The sequence below is a fragment of the Piliocolobus tephrosceles genome, chromosome 2 (genome assembly GCF_002776525.5).
Source record: "Piliocolobus tephrosceles isolate RC106 chromosome 2, ASM277652v3, whole genome shotgun sequence".
In the NCBI taxonomy this organism is placed as follows: domain Eukaryota; kingdom Metazoa; phylum Chordata; class Mammalia; order Primates; family Cercopithecidae; genus Piliocolobus; species Piliocolobus tephrosceles.
Window position 1 is genome coordinate 134946586 of NC_045435.1, and position 21937 is coordinate 134968522.

At 38.4% G+C, this 21937-nt stretch overlaps 1 protein-coding gene across 6 annotated transcripts in view; it reads right to left on the reverse strand.

Annotated features, from left to right (window-relative positions):
• The window catches only part of PLCH1 (phospholipase C eta 1), a 281678-nt gene that overhangs the window by 68658 nt on the left and 191083 nt on the right, over positions 1–21937 (reverse strand). For all 6 annotated transcript variants that reach the window (XM_023192289.2, XM_023192290.2, XM_023192287.2 and 3 more), the window contains 2 exons: positions 7639–7732; positions 4569–4772 (listed from right to left, as the gene is read on the reverse strand). In XM_023192289.2, coding sequence (XP_023048057.1) covers positions 4569–4772; positions 7639–7732 — 298 coding nt within the window. The remainder of the gene's footprint in view (positions 1–4568; positions 4773–7638; positions 7733–21937) is intronic.

Here is a 21937-nt window from a genome sequence, read left to right on the forward strand (position 1 = left end):
CAGCTGTGCATTGCCTCGTTTGTGCAAGTATCTGGAGAAGGTAACCTTTTGGACATACAGAGCCAAGTGGCTTCTTTGTATTACAGCAGTGATTGGAAAACAGGAAGTAAGAAGGTACAAGAGAAGGCTCTTGTTCAATGTCATCTACTGCACACAATTTTCAAAAGCTCCCATTTTAGAATTAAAAGACTATTGGAAAAGCAACAACTAAAACTCATGTGTACTTTATCACAAATTATCTTAATCAGATAACTTTCCTTCTTAATACCCCAAACAAAGCCGGAGGATTAGAAGTTTTGAGTCGATATAAGGAATTAATGACAGAAATATGGTTAGGCTTGGGTAGGATACTGATTTTGAATGGGTAAATCAAAAAGAGAAGCCTAGGTATCTGAAGGAACTGAAAAGCAAAATAAATAGAGCAGAAGAGACAGAATTAACTAAGTTGTAAAATTGTCTAGAGTTGACTATCACTTCATGGAGTCACTAAAAGTCATTGTCCATACTTGCATTTACAATGATAGGCAACCATCAGTGTGAATCCAATGAGGCTGTGTGCTCAGGGCATCTCTATGCATGTCAGACATGAAAACTTATTGAGTGCTGAGCAAACAACAGGCTCAGAGCAGAATGTCACCTAGAGACCTCTTATTGCTTGAAAGGATTTTCTTCCTGTTAATATTTTATAGCATCTTCATTATTCAGTTGTTTAAGCTACTCAATTGTTAATCACTATTGCTGGTATGTACTGTCTGCAACTATTGCAAAAATACTGTTGAAAGACTACATTTCCAGAGCATTCACTTTGTAGTCGTCCTATTGTTTCTGTATGCAGGTAGTTTTTAATACCTGCCCATTTTTTAAGTATGTTGATTTACCTTAATAATATTGCTGTCACTTTTGTAGCAGAAAATTCAAGCTAGAAACTATCTGACAAAGGAAGGCCCTTCCAGTTAAGCAGTCTTATCTCATTGTCCTACTGCTTTATTCATTGCCCTACACTTTCCACCATGCCTAGGACAACCAGTCATCCCACTGCTGACTCCCAGCACATTCCCCACCAAAACCAAAAGACAATTCCCTTGTGCTTCATGGTGTCTCCATTCAATCATAAACCAACTCCCTTTTATCTTCAGACTCCTTTTGGAATTCTCCTCAACCTCCTTACCCTGGCAAAGCAGCAGCTTACCTTCGAGCACGCTACTTCCTTTCTCCAAGGATGCCTTTTGTATGAATCACAAAAGATTTAAATATAAACCAGAAGGCATTATCTATGCCTTTACTGCTACTTTTAAATGATTGTTCTTCTACACTCATTAAAAAAATCTCTCCTCCTTTGAAGCTTATTCTATCCAGCTATACCTTTCCAGCATCTTCCAATCACCTTTTCTATAGCATTCTTTTTCTTTCTTTTTTTTTTTTTTTTTTTTTTTTTTTTTTTGAGATGGAGTCTCACTCTGTTGCCCAGGCTGGGGTACAAAGGCGTGATCCCAGCTCACTGCAACCTCTGCCTCCTGGGTTCAAGTGATTCTCCTGCCTCAGCCTCCTGAGCAGCCAGGACTACAGGCGCATGCCACCACACCTGGCTAATTCTTATAGTTTTAGTAGAGATGGGGTTTCATCATGTTGGCCAAGCTGGTCTCAAACTCCTGATCTCAAGTGAGTTGCCTGCCTCAGCCTCCCAAAGTGCTGGGATTAGAGGCATGAGCAACTGTGCCTGGCCACTTGTTTTTATACTTAAGTGTCTGGCTTATAGTTTTTAAGCTCCAATCTGCTCCTGTCTGCATCCTTTGTAAGCTAAAACACCATGTAGCCACCTATTTAATCCCTTAGCACTGACTTCCTCAAGGCCAATAGTCCCTTGCTTCACTCTGTTTCCATGATGCTCACCCATGACACAATCTGGATATTGTCACCTGTGACAAAATCCCATTGCAATGACAGCTCTCTGTTCTCATGTTTTTTAAGTGTGATGACAACTTTCCACATTTTTCTATTTATTTGAGTCTTCTAGTCTCTTAATCTTATTTTATGGTGCCCTATCCACTTCGCTTCCTTTCCTAGAACCATGCAGCCCCTGTCAGTTACTTATAAGAGCTCTCACCAATATCCTGAAGATATTTAATATGACCTAGAAATCCTGAGACTTGGATCAATTCCATAATCTGTCTTCACTCCTTCTCTAAGCAGATGAGTACTGTTGGGGATGGGATCGAAAGGAGTCTAAGCATCCAGATTTTGAATCAGTAAAGACTGTTTTTGAAATCAGCTTGGCCTTCTCTGACTTACTTTATCAACTCCTTTCGCATTCTCTGATAACTTCTTTAACAGTTTGCTGATTTTAAGCCCTGTGGCCAACCTCCATTCACTTTATACTGACTGGATGATGCTGTCTCCTACTTCTCTGAGAAAACAGGCATACGCCCTTTCAAAAATCTCTTGTCCCCTTTATCCCACCTGAAAAAAAACCTATATTATTTCCCCCACTTCCAAGTCTCAAAACTGCCCCACAGCCTGTATCATCAAGCATTTGGATGCAGAAAAATGCCCAGTCACCAACCCACAGCAGGTAACCAACTGCCCACTAACATATCATCAACCTACATAGAAAAGGCCACCAACAATTCCCCGCTATCAAATGCAACTAAATTGGATACTTCGTTTTATTTTACTTTTCTGTTCCCTGTGGCATTTCTGGCCATTCCTTTCTAACCCTTTCATCCTTTAGATGCAAGTACTCCTGTTCTCTGCACTGGCCTTGCTGGCTCCCCTTGCACTTCCTACTCCTAATCGTTGGATCGCAGAAGTCCTCAGGCCTCTTTCTCTTTTCCCCTTCTCTCTGTAAGTGATCTTGTACACTTTCATGATTTTAATTACCACATACTAAGTTCAGCACTTTGGAATCCTTATCTTGCCCAGACTCTTCATTAAGTTCAGACATTGTTATCCAAGTGACTGATAAAGATGTCCACGTACACGTTATAAAATCACTCTAAATTCAGCAGATGGAAAACTAGACTCATTTAGGCTCTTCCTCTCAGATTTCCTACAGTACGGGGTGGCACCAACCACCTTCTAGCTCTCCCCTTCATTCTTTTCATTCTTTTCTCTCACCAGGTTCCACTAAGTTTACCTCTTTAATACCGCATCCTTATCATCATCTCTTTCTCACTTAGTCCAAGATTTTGGAATCCTCCCTTGGATTCACTGTGATAGCCTTCCCACCATCTTCCTGCCTCCAGTTTCACCTCCCTTCTCCCTCCACAAACACACATGTCAAAAAAAAAAAAAAAACTTTTAAAATTATCCTTTACACTGTTGCCCAAATAATCTTTCTAAACTGCAAATCTGATCATATCACTGCAGATATTAAAACCCTTCACTGGCCCCTCATTACCAAAAACTGAAATTGAAATTCCTCACCATAGCACTCAAAACCCTTTACAGCTGACCCCCAGCTCCCTTCCTAGCCTAACTGATTTCTCATCACATTTTACCTCACACTTCATTCTCTATACCCCCACTTCTATACCATTGTATATCAATCAACTGGTGGAATTTTCACATTGTTTCCCTCTCTCTCTCTCGCTCTCTCTCTCTCTCTTACAGGTGGAGTCTCACTATGTTGCTCAGATTGGAATGCAATAGCTATTCACAGGCACAATCACAGCACACTGCAGCTTTGAACTCCTGGTCCCAAGCAATCCTCCCACCTCAGCCTCCCGTTAGCTAAAACTATGGGTGTACAATACCACGCCTGGTTTATATTATTTTTTTAAAAAAGTTCATCCCTTCTACTAGACCGTGAACTCCCTGAAGACAGAATTCATATTTTACTTACTTCTGTATACTCACCACCTGGAACTCACTAGAAATTTAATAAGTGTTGGTTAACTGATAGACCACGAAGTATCTTAAAAACAAAGAGCTTGTCCGGGCGCAGTGGCTCACACCTGTAATCCCAGCACTTTGGGAGACTGAGGTGGGTGGATCATGAGGTCAGGAGATCAAGGCCATCCTGGCTAACACCGTGAAACCCCGTCTCTACTAAAAATACAAAAAAAAATTAGCCGGGTGTGGTGGCATTCCCCTAATCCCAGCTGCTTGGGAGGCTGAGGCAGGAGAATCACATGAACCCAGGAGGCACAAATTGTAGTGAGCCGAGATCGCGCCACTGCACTCCATCCTGGCAACAGAGCGAGACTCCATCTCAAAAAATAAAAATAAAAGTAAAAAAAAAAAAAAAAAAAAAAAAAAAAGAGCTCTCCTGAACGATTTTTGCAATTGTATAATTAAAAATATATTTCTAGGAAGACTTTAATTTTCATCATAATTTCTCAGCAACTAACGGTATGCTTCACAACTGCTAACACATACCTCTTTCTCCCAATTGAACAATAAGGAGCCAGAGAGAATTATGAGTTAAGACTGACTTTACAATGAGCAGAAAAAATAGTACTAATTAGTGTGAGTGTGTTTCAGGTCTCCATTCTTCATTCTAGACTCAACAGACTGATTGAAGGACAGGGTCGCCCATACACACCAGAACTCAGAAAAAGTGCACATACCTTCCACGCAGCGACAGCCCTCTTGCAGCACCCGTGCATACATATCCACTTTGGACTGAGAAAGGAGCTGGTCCCCAGTCAGGTATGTATTGTGAGAGGAAGCAATGTAGTAGTTGCAGAGGGGCTGATCCATGTCTTGGTACACTTCATGGTGCAATGGGTTAAATATATCACAGGCAGGACTACGCATGAAGTTTGTGAAGCCTTTGGAAGAAAGAGAGAGTGACTTGCCATAGCTTTCAAAGCATACATACTTAATGGCTCTAAGAGGGACAAAAGGGGTCAAAAAATGTTCATAATGATTGTCTTATTTACCCTCAGGACAGCCTTTGTGGGGAAAACTAGAAAAATTAGAGATTTGCTTGAGGTCAATAGTATTGTTTGGATATTTGTTCCACCTAAATCTCATGTTGAAATATAATCCCCTATGTTGGAGGTGGGCCCTGGTGGGAGGTGTATGGATCATGGGGGTAGATCCCTCAAGGCTTGGTGCTGTCTTTGCAATAGTGCATGAGTTCTCCTGAGATCTGTTTCTTTAAAAGTATATGGCTCCCTCCACTCCACTCTCTCTCCTGCTCCAGCTCAAGCCATGTGACCTGTTTCCTCCCACTTCACCTTCTACCATGAGTAAAACCTCCCTCCAGCCTCCCCAGAAGCCAAACAGATGCTGGCACCATGCTTCCAGTACAGCCTGTAGAATGTGAGCCAATTAAAACTCTTTTCTTTATAAATTACCTAGCCTTGGGTTTTTTTTTTGTTTGTTTGTTTGTTTGTTTGTTTGTTTTTGAGATGGAATCTCACTCTATCACCCAGGCTGGAGTGCAGTGGCATGATCTTGGCTCACTGCAACCTCCGCCTCCCGGGTTCAAGTGATTCTCCAGCCTCAGCTTCCCAAGTAGCTCGGACTATAGGCATGCACCACTGCATGTGGCTAATTTTTTTGCATTTTTAGTAGAGATGGGGTTTCACCATGTTGGCCAGGCTGGTCTCGAACTCCTGACCTCAGGTGATCTGCCCACCTCAGCCTCCCAAAGTGCTGAGATTACAGGCATGAGCCACCATGCACGGCCAGGTATTTCTTTATGACAACACAAGAACAGCCTAATACAGTCAAACAGACAATGTCAAAAAATAAAATATGACTTTTAAGAATAGCCTTTTAAATATAACCATATATATATATAATGTTATATATATTATATATTACATACATAATAGATATATGTTGCCTTTTTAAGAATTTTGACTAGGTAAAGGAGGGGCCAAGCCAATTACTGATGACTGAACTCAAGCTATGCTTATGCAGTGACTAATGCCATGCTAAAGCCATAGTTATACCAAGAGGTACCCTGATCAACCAGCAATTGATAGGTTATTAAGTTCATCCGAAATATAGTAAAGTCAGTGCCATAATTAAGGTAGTATGTCAAAAGTTAAACACTGTCTAAATTCAGGGTGTGACTGACAACCAAACTGGTTTGAAAAAATGCTGCTAATGGCTGGCACATTTTATAACTTTGAAATAGTCCTTTAAGATTATTTAGAAAATCCTATCAGTTTTTTTACAATCTTTCAAAATATAATGCCTGGGTCAAAGAGGTTTTCATTAATATAACAAATAAATACATGGATGACTTGCAAGTATCTAAACAGAACAATTATAGGGTAAATTACTTCAAGTCTTCAAATATCATTTGGTATGATTATATTTGAAAATATCCTTTGAAATTTAATTTCTTCATGCCAACTTTTATGTTCATAACTTAGGAAACCATGTTTAATTCCATCTTTTTGGGCCTCACCAAAGAAAAGATTCATTTCTTAGCACAGAAAAGGCCCAAGTTAGTTTATCATCTCTGGTTGTTTTTAAAACAGTTTTTAATGATATACGATTTCGTTTTATTTTTATTTTATTTTATATTTTGAGACAGAGTCTCACTCTGTCACCCAGGTTGGAGTGCAGTGGCACGATCTCGGCTCACTGCAACCTCCACCACCCAGGCTCAAGGGACTCTCGTGCCTCAGTCTCCTGAGTACCTGGGATTACAGGCATGTGCCACCATACCCAGCTAATTTTTGTATTCTTAGTAGAGACAGGGTTTCATCATGTTGGCTAGGTTGGTCTCAAACTCCTGGCCTCAAGTGATCCCCCTCCCTCAGCCTCCCAAAGTGCTGGGTTTACAGGTGTGAGCCACCACACCCAGCTAATGATCTAAGATTTTAAATTATTCCACTTCATTTTAATCACCTATCACCCCTAGAAGTAAATAGATGGTATTAAACCCCCCTTATTCACACTGATCTGGCAGCAGAAGTAATGAGGGGGCCAATGGTCAAAATTGATTAGCTAAACCATGGCTTTGCATGCTCTTACAGGCAGCTGGTCTTTCATTAAAGATCATCTGCTCTGCCTGAAAGATCCTCCTCTTGGGTGGCAGCCTTCATGGTATTTCTTTACATATTTTAAATACATATACATACATTAGCTATATTTCTACCATATTATTTATGTCTGACATTCCAGGAGCTAGATTCTGAGTACATAACTGTGGGCGAATTATTTAACTTATCTGAGCCTCACTTCCTCAACTATAAAATGAAGTCACTGTATTAATGAGATTTGTGGTTCCAACAGCTTCTCCAAAGCTACCAATTAGGAAAAACAGTCAGTTGCTACCATTTTAAAAGAAACATGGCAAGTCACTAGTCTCAGAGAGAACTTATTTTAGGACTGAATTTCCCTTCATGAAATTATCAGGCTGAGGCTATTTCCAAATATCAGCCAGTTGAGAAAAGTCCAAATATGTCATGGCATCCATCACACTTGGTGGTATCAGGTAGACTTGCCTGAAGTGGAAAATGCTTATGGGTGTTGCAAAAGTAAGAGAAATAGCAACATCATGGTCTTTGCTTTGCAGGAAAATATATGTGTGTTGTAGATTTTATTTGAATTATTTATTAATATAATCCCACGGATATCTCCTGATTTCTTTTCCTAAAAATTTTTGATGGAATTTAATTTAACAGGCTGAATCAAGAAATGAGAAATAAAGAATATTGGTTATTTTACCTTCTATGCCAAGAACATTTTTCACCTTATTTTCTTCTGAAACTTCAAACTTCTTTATGATGTCAAGACAATAGTCCGTTGTCACATTATTCATCTAAGAAAAACAGAATACTAGTAGGAGTACCTGCAATTTCACGAACTATGTTCCTCCACAGTAAAAAGACATTTATTGATTTTGCATTCTTGACACGGTGCAAAGCACCTAAATGAGCAGCGTTTGGGGTTACTAGTATCACAGCTACTTTCGTTGGAGAATGACCATGATCTCAATCTTCCTATGCATCTTTTAGATTGAATCAGTGAAAACAGCCCTTCAACTATTGGACAAATGTTCTCTGTGAAGCAATGAAATAAAACCAGTTATCAATGTAAATCCATTGCCAAAAATACACTCGCTATAAGCTAGCAGCTATCTGCAAAAATTAACATTTCCTACACAAACACTAAAGTTCGCTGATCATAAATATATGTAGAAAAAGAATGATTCCCTACCAAAACAGAATGTTTCTAAATAAATGTACCTCTGTGTGTGTGTGTGTGTGTGTGTGTGTGTGTGTGTGTCCATAGAACCATCCACTGAGCAGATCAATCTGCCATGGTAATTCAGGAACACAAAGGTTAGCAAGAGGTAATAAAAATGAAAAGCTAGGTGAGGTAACTAGCATAACAGAGAACTCTGGAGCTAGACTGCTTGTGTTCAAATCATCTAGTTCATATTATTAATAGTGAAACTTTGAATAGGTTACTTACCTTTTCTGTGGCTACCTGATAGCGGAGTGATAAGGATTAAATGAATCAATATGTGCAAAAACATTGTGTGGCACCAAAAAGGCAGTATATGCTATTATTAATATTATTGAGTCAGTCTCAAATTTGGTACATGAACAATATATGCTGAGTGTCACTGGGAAAAGTAAACTCTTCAGAAATAATTTCTTTAATTAAACAGCAACATTAAGAATGTGGTATTTTGATCAAAAATCCATTTAGTCCCACAATCTAACATTGACATTTAAAAAGATTAATGAATAATGATAGAGGAAGCTAATTTTGTGAGCTAGTATTTCATATTTTAATTATATTTTCTCAAATATTCCATTTTTGTTTAGGTTTAATACTTACATTTTACTAAAATCTAGTTTTTCTAAACAGTCCATTTAAACTGGGGGTGAAGCGCTGCTATATTGCTGTTTTTTGTCAGCTCAAAAGAACACACAATGCTTTCTTTCTTTTCAAACTAGCATGGTGGCTGATGCATCCTTAGAGTAAATTTTCTAATTCTTATTCTATTCAGGGGCCCATATTACCAGAAACCACCTGAAAGTATTATAAATAAATGAAACTGCAATACCTCCAAGGAACTCTACTGACCCAGGCAGGCTTTGAGCAGCTCATTAATTGTCTGCTGTGAGCTAGAGAGGTTTGGCACATGAAGTCTAAAAGATAAATTAATTTTTCACAAAATAAAATGAACCAAATTGATAACAATTTTACATTCCATGTGAAGAATAAGTTCACTTTGCAATTGCTTTGTTTATAAGGCCATTTGTTCAGAATGTAGAGGTCTTAAACTGGACTCAGGTAGACTACCAGAAGCTCATGTAATCTTAAAAAAAAAAAATGAAAAGACAACAAAACAACTAACTCACTGAGATGATGGAGCTAACTGCAGGTGAGCAGAGAATATGTTACTGATTCAGGATACAATACAGACTTTTATAACAAAAAACATTATATTTGAAAATATTCATTGAATTAGCAAAAATATTAGTAAGCATTCTGTGAAGTTCATAAATTTCTGGGCACCGTAGAAGAATTAATGGGAAAAAATAATCTACTTTCTACCAAAATTGAGGTATTAAGGATTGACTCTTTGTGAAGTACAGTAAAATCCCATAATAACGAGAATTGAAATGTAAGAGTCAATTGACTCCCAACCTTCCCCATCCTCTGATCTCATTTAATTAATCTCCCAACAGCAAAATCCTGCATTTTACATAATTGAAATTTTTTAAGACTTCACTTAAGTTAATTATAAGTTTATTGTATGACTGAAGGTTCAACACAGGTTAATGCTCTTTACTGTCCTTTTTCACCCTGTTTTGCTTCCTATTTGACAGAGCTGATAGGGAGAAATAGGAATTTCTCCTACTCTGACCCTGCTTGCTATGGAGTTCATTTGAAAGTTTTGTTTGTCATTGAACATCTGAGTTACTTGCTGTCTCCAATACTGAATACTGTGCTTTCTACACTAGGCAACTGGTGCTAAAAGAAGAACTTAAGAGAAAATTTGATTTATTTTAATAATGACTCTACATTTATGTAATGCTGTCAATGTGCAGTAAAGAGCTTTCACACACATAATCTTAAATAGTTCTTAAAATAGTCTTGTAAATTTAGTGTTTCTATCCCTGCCTTATAGATAGAAAAATTAATGTTGAGAGAGGTTAATTAAACATCACCACCAAAGTCACAAAACTGTTTTGTTTTGGGGTTTTTTGAGACGGAGTCTGGCTCTGTCGCCCAGGCTGGAGTGCAGTGGAGGAATCTCGGCTCACTGCAAGCTCCGCCTCCCGGGTTCACGCCATTCTCCCGCCTCAGCCTCCCGAGTAACTGGGACTACAGGCGCCCGCCACCTCGCCCGGCTAATTTTTTGTATTTCTAGTAGAGACGGGGTTTCACCGTGTTAGCCAGGATGGTCTCGATCTCCTGACCTTGTGATCCGCCCGCCTCGGCCTCCCAAAGTGATGGGATTACAGGCATGAGCCACCGCTCCCGGCCGACAAAACTCCCCGCAAAAAAACACTGTTTAAGAGGCAGAACCAAAGATCAAATTTGGACCTTCTTGACTTCAAGTCCAAAGCACTTTCTTGTATAACTATTCTCTGGGCATTTTTCTTTATTTCTATTGAAAAATTAAAACGCTTACTTTTAAAACTGATCGGTTTTTTAATTTCAATGTAACTGAAACTCCTAAATCATTTCTTTACTTCAAATCAATTATTACAATTTAACTTCTTTTATTATTCAAGATTAGACTCCATTCTCTTTTCCTTTATTTACTGTAGTTCTTTAGTCTCATCCAGAAGAGAAAAGACTCACTGGTCCTCACATTAAAGTACAACTAATTTCAGATGAAATAGTTGTAGAAACTAGTCGTAGATCTATAAAATACCCGTATTCTGACACTATCTACTTATCCCCAGACTTCCTGCAAGCTTTTTAGCAAAATTTTCCCTGTGAGTGAAAATATAAAACAAAGTCAGAAGGGGTAAACAATTATATTTCTTTTTTTTTTTTTTTTTGAGACGGAGTCTCACTCTGTTGCATGGCTATGATTCTCAAAAACACCAATTGCAAAATCAATGTATCACTTGCAAAAATTCTAATATTGCTAAACCTTACTAGCTTATTTTTATCAAAGTGATATATTTGTAAATAAATAAGTCAAAACTAAGATTCTTTTGTAACTAAAACCAGAAGTCCCCCGCCTATACCCAGAATCACTCCCCAAAGTCAGTAATGCCAATATTTCTAGATATTTCTTTTGAAATAGGTCATATATTTGTTGTTGTTGTTGTTGTTGTTGTTGTTGTTGTTGTTTTGGAGACCAAGTCTCGCCCCGTCACCCAGGCTGGAGAGCAGGGATCTCACTGCAACTTCCACTTCCCGGGTTCAAGAAATTCTCCTGCCTCAGCCTCCCTTGTAACTGGGATTACAGGCATGCACCACTATGCCCTGCTAATTTTTTGTATTTTCAGTAGAGACAGGGTTTCACCATGTTGGCCAGGCTGGTCTCGAACTCCTGACCTCAGGTGATCTGCCTGCCTCGGCCTTCCAAAGTGCTGGGATTACAGGTGTGAGCCACCGCAGCCACCGTCTTTATATTCTTAATTATCATGTTTATAATGCTGTATTGTACACTTTAAAAATTATTGACTTCTTATTGTGTTAGATATTATGTTAGATTTTTAACATAATAATAAGATCTTCTGGGTCAGCAGATCTGCCTCTCTGCCTGTCCTCTCAATATAATTATATCATCCAGTTTTTATGAAATATCTGGGGTTTAAAGTATTCCAAGTATGCAAATGTTGAACAATGCTGAGTCTGTTGTACACTGTGATTGTGTTTACCTTTCTCATAGAACAGTTTTTATGATTACTTGCTGCCATTCCTACCAATTTGGTTAACTTTTAATGTACCTATCACAAATTCTTCCCAATGACTCTAATGGTCTCTCAAGTTCCACATAATCAAAGGCAACCGATAATCCATGAATTGTGCTTTTTTTCTCCTTACAGCAGTTCTCTTTCTTTCCTGCTGGTTGGGTTCTGGAACAGCATTCAGCTTTTGCTCTGACTTTATTTGGTCACTCTTGTGAAAGAGCTCTCAGGAAGTAAATTATTTCTTTCCCTCATGTGTTTTTGTGTGTGCTCTGGTGTATTTGTTTTTTATTCCACACACACATTTGTTTGACAGTTTTTGGCAGAAAATTCTAGGTTGAATCATTGCTCTCATGATTTTTGGCTTCCAGAATTGCTGTTGAGAAATCTGATGCCATTCTGATTCCAATCCTTTTCACAGAATGATTTGTTGTTTTCTAATTAGTTTAGTTTAGTTTTTCTCTTTTTACAAGCACTCAGGGTTCCATTTTATCCTTGGAACTGTGAAATTTCACTCTGATTTACCTTTTTGTGGATCTTTAAACTGAGGTTGGCCCTCATTTGGGTTTGTCAGTCTAGAGAATCTTACCTTTCCATGCTAATAAATTTTTTGTATTATTTATTTGATAAGTTTCTCCCTTCTATTTTCTTCTATCTTTTCTATTTCTTTTTTGTTTGTTCTTCTCATGCTTTTAGTTTCCAAGAGCTTTTTTTTTTTTTTTCTCTGAATCTTCTTTTCTCGTGGCATCTTTTTTTTTCTTAAGAGACAGGTCCTCATTCTGTCACCCAGGCTGGAGTGCAGTGGCACAATCATGGCTCACTGCAGCCTCCAGATCCTGGGATCAAGTGATTCTCCCTCCTCAGCCTCCCATGTAGTGGGGACTACAGTCACACACCATTGCACCTGGTTGGTTTTTTTATTTTTATTTTTATTTTGTAGAGACGGGGTATAGCTATGTTGCCCAGGCTGGTCTTGAACTCCTGGCCTCAAGCAATCTTCCCACCTTGGCCTCCCAAAGTGCTGGAATTTTAAGCATGAGTCACTGTGCCTAATCTGTCATAGCATCTTGCTGTTGCTTTATGGCAACAATATTTGAATCATTCTGATAACATTAACAACAATTTTTAAAGTTTCCTCCTCCTTGCATTACCTGTTTCCTCCAAGTTTCTTGTCTCTATTTATTTGCTTTAGTAGTCTCTGTTCTTTATAGTAGAGGATTTCCTCAAACACTGGTAAGCCTTGGTTATTTAAAATCAATAAACCTGGGAACTGAACATTGGAAGAGGGCTATGGTTTTCACATCTCAATGCATAGATGGTCACTAATCCTTGCATTCATTCTCTGCTTCTGTGAAACAAACCACCCCATAAGCTAGAAACTTAAAACAACGACTGTTTATTTGATAACAATTGTGTAGGGTTGCAAGTCAGACTGGGTTCAGCTGGATGGTTATTCTGCTGTTCTTATTTAGAGTTCTTCATGTGACTACAGGCATCTGGTTACTTGCCAGATGGTACAAGATGGCCTCACCCACATGTCTGTGGTTGGTGCTGACTATTGGCTGAGCCTCTTCCTCTATGTAGTCTCTCATCCCCAAGGAAACTCCCCTGGTTTCCTCACATGATAGTCCCACAGTTCCAACAGGGTGAGGATGAAATCTTCAAGACTCCCTGAGGCCTAGGCTCCAGAACCTGTACATCAGTCCTACCACAATTTACTAATCAAAGCAAGTCAATAAACTGGCACAGATTGAAGAAGCAGGAAAATCGAATTCAATTCTTGGTGGAAGGAGTGCCAAAGTTGCATTGCAAAGACACATACATATGGGAATATGGCAGTTATTATAGCCATCTTCATAATCCCCATGTTTTCCATATAGTACCCACACTGAGCTGTGTGTGGCATCACTTACATCAGATCCTCTTACCTCTTTTAATTTTTTTTTTTTTTTTTTTTTTTGACAGAGTCTCACGCTGTTGCCCAGGCTGGAGTACAGTGGCACAATCTCAGCCAAATGCAACCTCCACCTCCAGGGTTCAAGTGGTTCCCCCGCCTCAGCCTCCCGAGTAGCTGGGACTACAAGCGTGCATCACTACACCCAGATAATTTTTTGTATTTTTAGTGGAGACGGGGTTTCACCATGTTGGCCAGGCTGGTCTCAAACTCCTGACCTCAGGTGATCTGCCTGCCTCGGCCTCCCAAAGTACTGGGATCACAGGAGTAAGCCACCATGCATGGCCCCCCTTACCTCTTACATACAGTTTTATGCCAGGGTAGAGAAGGGACAGTTGCCCTGCTACAAGGTTTGGGGGAGAAGATCTGAAGCTGTAACCATATCTTAAACAGACTTTCAACCAGTGCTTGTTTTCAACCCCACCTCTCCTCTTTTCAGGAATATCATGTAACTAACATCAATTTTTGAACTTATCAGGGGCTTCCCCTGGGCCAATGGAGTTGCTTCGTGGCTTCTCACTCTATGAGATTGAATTTCAGTGTTCTGGGGTCTCCTTTAAATCAGACAAGTTTTAAAATGTTGTTGCTCCTCCCCTGTTCTCTTTGTATCTGTGGTTTTACACAGGGGGATTGTCTTTACTGTATTTTGGGGTAATTTCAAGAGGGAGTGAAGAAACACCTCTAAATGAATGGTTATTTCATATTCAACTGAATAAGACAACCACAGTAACTATTTACCTCCTCAAACTAGCTACCTCTAATTCATCCTAAAAGGAAACCACATATTTCACAGCATTTGAATAGATGATTTCACAGAAAATGTTATTTGGAAAATATACTCGATGCAGCAAAAATATTACAAGATGTAATTACTCTGAATGATCTCTCAACTGCTTTAATTGTGAATAATTAAGAAAAATCAGCCAGGCGTGGTGGCTCATGCCTGAATTCCCAGCACTTTGGGAGGCCAAGGTGGGCAGATCACTTGAGGTCAGGAGTTCGAGGCCAGCCTGGCCAGCATGGTGAAACCCCATCTCTACCAAAAACACAAAAATCAGCCAGGTATGGTGGCGGGTGCCTACATTCCTAGCTTCTCGGGAGGCTGAGGCAGGAGAGTCGCTTGAACCCAGGAGTCAGAGGTTGCAGTGAACCAAGACAGCACCACTGCACTCCAGCCTATGTGACAGAGCAAGACCCTGTCTAAAAAATAAATAAATAAATGAAAGTAAAAAGAAAAGAAAAAAGAAAAATGGTACAGAAATTCAGGAAAACACCTCAAAGAACTGCTTTTATATGAGGAAGGTGCAAAAAAGATAAAGATACATTATCACCAGAATGGGATAGTTATAAGCAAAGGAGACTTTATAATTATTTCTCATAAGAGAGAAGATTAGAATGATTACAATGACCAGAACTCTTACCAAGCCATTCTGGATTCAATGAAGGGTAAGGAAGGGAGAGGGCACACGTGATTCCTATAAGTGGATCAGACTGATCAAGGAAACATTTTAGCAGAAAGAATAAAGGGGCTAAAGGTGCAATTTTCAGAGCTACTACGTGGGTAATGTATAGATCTATATCAGATTACAATAAGGAGAGGGCCCTGTAGCAGGGAAACAGGAAATCTCTGAAAATCCTCTTGGAATTAACTATCCACATGCATATTTCAGATGAAAGCCTTGTATAAACAGAAACTTACTTTTGACTTACTATAAAAGGTAGCCTTTGCTCTTAGATAACAGCTAGTAGAAATTTTTAAATTTTTAAAATTATTTCGTTTCAGAGACAGAGTTTTGCTCTGTGGCCCAGGCACAATCCTAGCTCACTGCAGCCTCCAACTCCCAGGCTCAAGCAATCCTCCTGCCTCCACCCCACAAGTAGCTGGGACCATGGGCAAGCGCCACCACACTCAACTAATTTTTTTTTTAAGAGAAGGTGTCTCACTATATTGTTCAGACTGATCTTGAACTCCAGGGCTCAAGTGATCCTCCTGCCTGCCCCTATAGCTGGGATTACAGGGGCAAGCCACTGGGCCTGGCCTAGGAGGGTTTTCCAACTATATAAAGGCACTTCAATATTCCTGCCTTCTCTTCCTTCCTCCTCAATCCATAAGAAACAAAAAAATATAAAGAGCATAGGGGCTTGCTAAGAAAGGTTGCCAAGGGGATGGGGAAATGAAATCAAATTGTCACTCCAGAACCAAAACACTAAAAAGGACGGAACAAAAAAAAAAAACACTCAACTCCAATGCCAAGAAATGGATAGGAACTCTGGAGGAGATGTAGGTGGCTGTTTGGCAAATATGAGGTTGGGGTGGGTGGGGAATGAAACAAAGCAAAACAAAACAAAACAAAAACTCTCAATCAGATCTAGTAAATACTTTGGAACCACAGATTAGTGGATATCTGTGATCCTTTATCTGTAGATGAAAGGAAGAGAAGAAAGAGAAATCTCAGCCTTTCTGGCTGTACTGGCACTTTCTCATAGACATAAAAGATAGTGAGAATTCCCTTGGCACAGCCATGTTTTAAGAATGAAAGTCCTAATCAAACAGCAATTGGACCTGTCAAAGGCATAAACTCAATCTTCTGAGAGCGTCAGTAAAATAAAAATCTGACCCACAGGCCAATATTTGATTTCATAAAATCCTCGACAGCATATGTGGCCAGTAGTGATATTTCATTTCACAACTGAGTAAACCTATGAAAGTTGAATATCCTGGTGTCTACACCAATCTTATGTTATCAGAAGCTAATGAATTATTGTCATACGCATCACCAAATTACCTCAAATTTGTGCCATTGTGAAAATCCAGTTTTGAAACTCAAAACCCCACAAAACTCTTGACTAATGACTCTACACAGTTAGATTGTGTCCAAGCTAATAAAATAAATTTTACACTATTTTAAAGAATGTTGAAATGCACAACTTTATAACAATTTTTAAATACACAGCTATTTCCTTAGGATGAATTATTAAAGTAAAATGGTTTGGTCAAAGTTTTATAAATTATATTAAATGTTATAGATTGTAAAACTACTCCAGTATCATTCTATAATTTCACTAGAAATAGAAGAGATGCACACTACATTTGGTGGTGTATTTTTTAATCTTTACTAATATGATGGGGTAAAAAATAGTCTCCTAGCCTAGATAGCATGGTGAGACCCTGTCTCTAAAACAGACTATTAAAAATTAGTTGGGTGTGATGACACACACCTGTAGTCCCAACTACTTGGGAGGCTGAGGCAGGAAGATTGCTTGAGCTCAGGAGTTGGAGGTTATATGATCCATGATCACACCCACTGCACTCCAGCCTGGGTGACAGAGACCCTGTCTCTAAGAAATAACTAACTTGGTTTTATTTCAGATTTTTGAATTACTAATAAAGGGTGAACATTTTCATAGGTTTATTGACTTTGTATGATTTTTTATAGGTTTCAAGTGTTTTACTCATTTTTCCATCTTTTTTTTTTTTTCTCAATGATCTAGGAAAGCGCCATATTAAGGAAATTCACTATTTCTCTCTTCTGTATGTTACAAATATTTTCCCACTCTGTCCCTTAATTTTGTGGTGCTTAATAAAGTGGACCACATATAAACAAAGTTTCAGTACATTAAAATTTTCCTTTGTGATTTTTACCTCTTGATGTATGATCACTTTTTTTATATTTTTATAAATTTCTTTTGAGTCATGCTCATATGTAAGTAGCTTCAAGCTAATTTAGAAAATTAAAGTAGATACAGTTAATCATCTGCCAGGAACAAATGTCACAGAATTCTGGCTTCTGTTTTCCCTAACTAAAATTTACTGGCAGAATGTCAACAAAACTAAAAGAGGGAAGAAACACATGCCCCTTAGCAAGTGACATCCGGTATTGCTATTCAAATGAACTGGGGTAATTCCACTAGCCTGAATGGATTTGAAGTCAGTAGTTTATACCTTTTAACCTTAATTCCTCACATTGCCACACTTCTGAGTATCTTGGGCAAAGGACTTTCCTGTTCGTCATTGCAATGTTCAATTTGACACTGAGATAGGAAAGGCAGGTATCAGCTCCCTTTGCATGGTTCAGGAAACCAAGGCTCAGAAACAATCATGACTGATTCTCCAACCACTAAAGCTTGCAGTGTGTGGAAAGCAGGTGTTCTGGACTCCTGGTCTAGTGTTCTTTCCAGTACACTATGAGAGCTCTGCAAATAAGGATGAAGAAGTAGTTATATAAGAGAGGGACACAGAGGAGTAAAGATGGAGAAAGGACGTATCCTCTAAGGGAAAATATAGACATTTCTATTACCCAATTCCCTTTTTCTACCTGTCCTACAGCTAACATTGTTAATAAAGAATCTCTGCCTTTGCCAAATTATCAAACTACTTAAAATAACTAATTTTGACAAAACATTTTGCTAATAATGCTATCTGGTTTAATCCTTAAGAAAGCAACAGCAAAATTCATAAAAGTGAATCTGCTATTTCTAAAATGTGTGTGATTATGATAAGGTAAAGTAAAATACTAAGTAGGTATTAGAAAGTTATCTAATCACATGGTTGGTTTTGCTGGCTACCAGCTCCTATCCTGAAACTATCCAGGAGCCCAACAATAGTTACCTCATTAGCATGAACTCAGATATGGTGAAAAGGGGCTGATTATAAATAATGAAAGATACTTTAGAGTTTTAGGAGCTCTGTGCCGGGAACCGGAACAAAGACCAAATGTATATTTTATTATATCACACCATGACAGACTTGGAGTGGGAGGGTAAAGCAGAAGTAATTTAGAAGAAAATTCTAATCATGTACAGATTTGATGCAGTTTAGTACATGGTACCCTAAAATATAGCACCCTGGCATTTGTGAAAACAGCAGAAAAGGAAAGGTATCCCTGACCTTCCCCCCAGCCCTTCCACCCATAAAACCTAGGAAGAATTTTCTGAGCTTCCCCTGAAGCAGACCATATGACCCTCATTCAAGAGACCACCAGCACCTTCCCAATACCCAGAGGAAGGGAGCCGAAGACACAGAGGTGCCAAGAAGAGTCTGAACAAACACGCCTTGCTAAATTCCCCATTTACTGCCATTAGATCATAACCTTGTCCTCTAAACATATTTTTTCATGACTGTCCACTCCTCATCAAACCTAGCATAAGAAATACACAGGTTTGCCTGACTTTCTGGGTCTTCAGTGCCTTATAAAGGCTCCTCTGTGTTATTAAAAACTTATTAGATAAATTTGTATGTTTTTCTCTTGTTAATCGGTCTTTTGTCATAAGTGCCTATGCCATGACCCTAGTGATGGGTGTGAAAAAGACACTTCTCCCCACCTATGGAATTTTACAGTCAAGTACATGTGCAGATACTTGCCCACCAGGAGTCTCACATTGTTCCTTGGAAATGGCTAGATCTGTGCAGCTAATAAACCAGGCAATGCACTAGGAAGTTACACTCACATCTCATTTAATTCTCACTCTACTCTTGCAAGGGTAATATTACTACCAAAAGCATTTTATAACTCACAAAGTCAAGGATGAAAAGTTAATGCCTTCAAGTGGCAAGGTAAGCAAGGCTGTGTATCCAGTCCTGCTCACTCCTATCCTACCACACAGTCTAGTAATTTTTGAAAATTCCATGCCAAATGAAGTGTTAATCTGCTTGAAAAGAGGTGATTAGTATTACTGATGAAGATGATAAGAGAAACACATTATCAGAAAACATGTTTAATGCATTTAACTTTAGGAGTTTGAAAGAGACATCAAGAAAGGCATTAAAACTGGTTCCTACTTGGGTATTGCCTGCCACCTCTCAAATAAGACCTAATAGTGTGGTGCTACTGGTTGGTTCTTTAACGGTATTTAAATAGACTAGATATCCACCTGGAATTACTGGTGGAAAACCAGTCTGTCTGCCTGTCAGTCTCTGTCTCTGTCTGTCTCTGTCTCTCTCTCACTCTCTCTCTCTCTCTCACACACACACACACACACACACACACACAGAGGCAATAAACAACAGAAAAACAGGACAGAATTTAGACAGATTTTTCTGTATTTTAAAGAGCCTTTCAAAGTTCAAAAAACACAATTAAAAAACAAACATGGAAAAGTATTCATCCCTGCTATCAAAAAATGTTAATCAAACCAACATTAACTTATCATTCTATGGCTACAATATTAGCACTAAAAGTGATCCATTTAATAACTAATCATTTGTTCACTGCTTTCTTAATTATAAACTGAAACAAATCTTTTATATAGCATTATGGAGATATGTTTCAAAAGCCATGAAAATATTTTATCCTATGGCTCAATAATAAGTAAATAATTCAGAAAAAACATACACATGGATTTTGTTTACCAAATACTTTGTACTTTTTTTCATTCTTGCTAAAGCAAAACACTGAAGACTCTGATCACCAAATTAATCTCACATTTAAAAAATTCAAATATGGCATTTAAATGCTATAAAAATGTTTGTAAATATAAGTAAGAGCAGATTTTGAATCAGTGAGACTTTTTGCCATTTATGAATCTATAAGCAGCATTTACTAGCTCAAATTGTGAATGTCAAATAGGTTTTAGACTACGCCAAGTGTAACATAATTTTCTGGGTTATGTAGGAGAAAATTAAAGAAAGTTAAAATAATTGACTCTCAAATGAAAATCACTTCACAAATTCAATGAAATTCAAATTAGCACTAAAACTAAGTGAGCATGATTTCAAGTATATTAATAATGTATTACTAATTAATATTTTTAGTATCTTTACAAAGGTAATTCTTCTAAAGAACATTTCCAGAAAAAAAAATACAGCATGATAATTATAATAAATTTTACTCTACCTCAAAAAGAAAAATCCAGCAAACTTTAAAAAGCATGTTGTTTTACTTCTACTATTCTCTTTCCTTTTATCATAGACTCTCAAAATCATAAAGTCTCCAAAAAAAGCTCTTTATTTTGAGCTTTCTGAGGGTAGGTTTTGTCCACTACCAAAACTTAGCACAATACCTAGGAAATACAGTATCTATTCATACAAGGAAATGAATTAATCTGAAATTTTACTAATCCAAGCACCACCCATATTTCAGTCTCCTTAATAGCATCTTAAATCCTTGTTAATACCTTCAAGGAAGAAAACACAACTGTCAAAGTCATCCAGCACATCTTTGGTCAGCTATACTTCTTAAGAGCTAGTGGAAATTTATCTCTCTCTTATATTCAGATATTAATCCAGTGTATTACTCACTGGAGCTCTGTGGTAGAAGTTTATCCTGGTTTACATAAAGTCCTTGCAATATCCAGATCCAGATTGAAAGAAGGGATCAAACTATGTGACCCAACTTTTCCACTCAGATATATATTCAAGAGACTTGACAACGTATGTCCACACAAAACCTTGTGCATGAATGTTGACAGCAGCATTATTCATCATAGCCCCCAAAAAGCAAATGGCCCAAATTTCCATCAACTGATGAATATATAAACAAAATGTGGTATATTCATACAGTGATATATTATTTGGCATTAAGAAGAAAAAAAATACTGATAACGCCACAACATGAATGAATCTTGAAAACATTATGCCAAATGAAAGCAGCCAATCACAAAGGTCACATAAATGATTCCCTTTATATGAAATGTCCAGAACAGACAAATCAATAGAGACAGAAATATTAGTTTCCATAGCCTGTGGGGGAGAGAGAAATGGGGAATAATTGCTAATAGGTATGGGGTTTCTTCTTGGGGTACAGAAAATGTTCTGAAATTAGATAGTGGTTATAGTTGCACAACTCTTTTTACTTTTCTCTTTTTTTTTTTTTTTTTTTTTGAGATTGAGTTTTGCTTTTGTTGCCCAGGCTGGAGTGCAATGGGACTATCTCAGCTCACCACAGCCTCAGCCTCCTGGGTTTGTTCAAGCGATTCTCCTGTCTCAGTCTCCCAAATAGCTGGGATTACAGGCATGAGCCACCACATCTGATTAATTTTGTATTTTTAGTGGAGACCGGCTTTCTCCATGTTGGTCAGGCTGGTCTCGAACTCCCAACCTCAGGTGATCTGCCCACCTGGTGGCTTCCCAAAGTGCTAGGATTACAGGTGTGAGCCACCGTGCCCAGCCCTTTTTTTCTATTTTATTTTATTTTTTTCGAGATGGAGTCTCACTCTTGTCGCCCAGGCTGGAGTGCAGTGG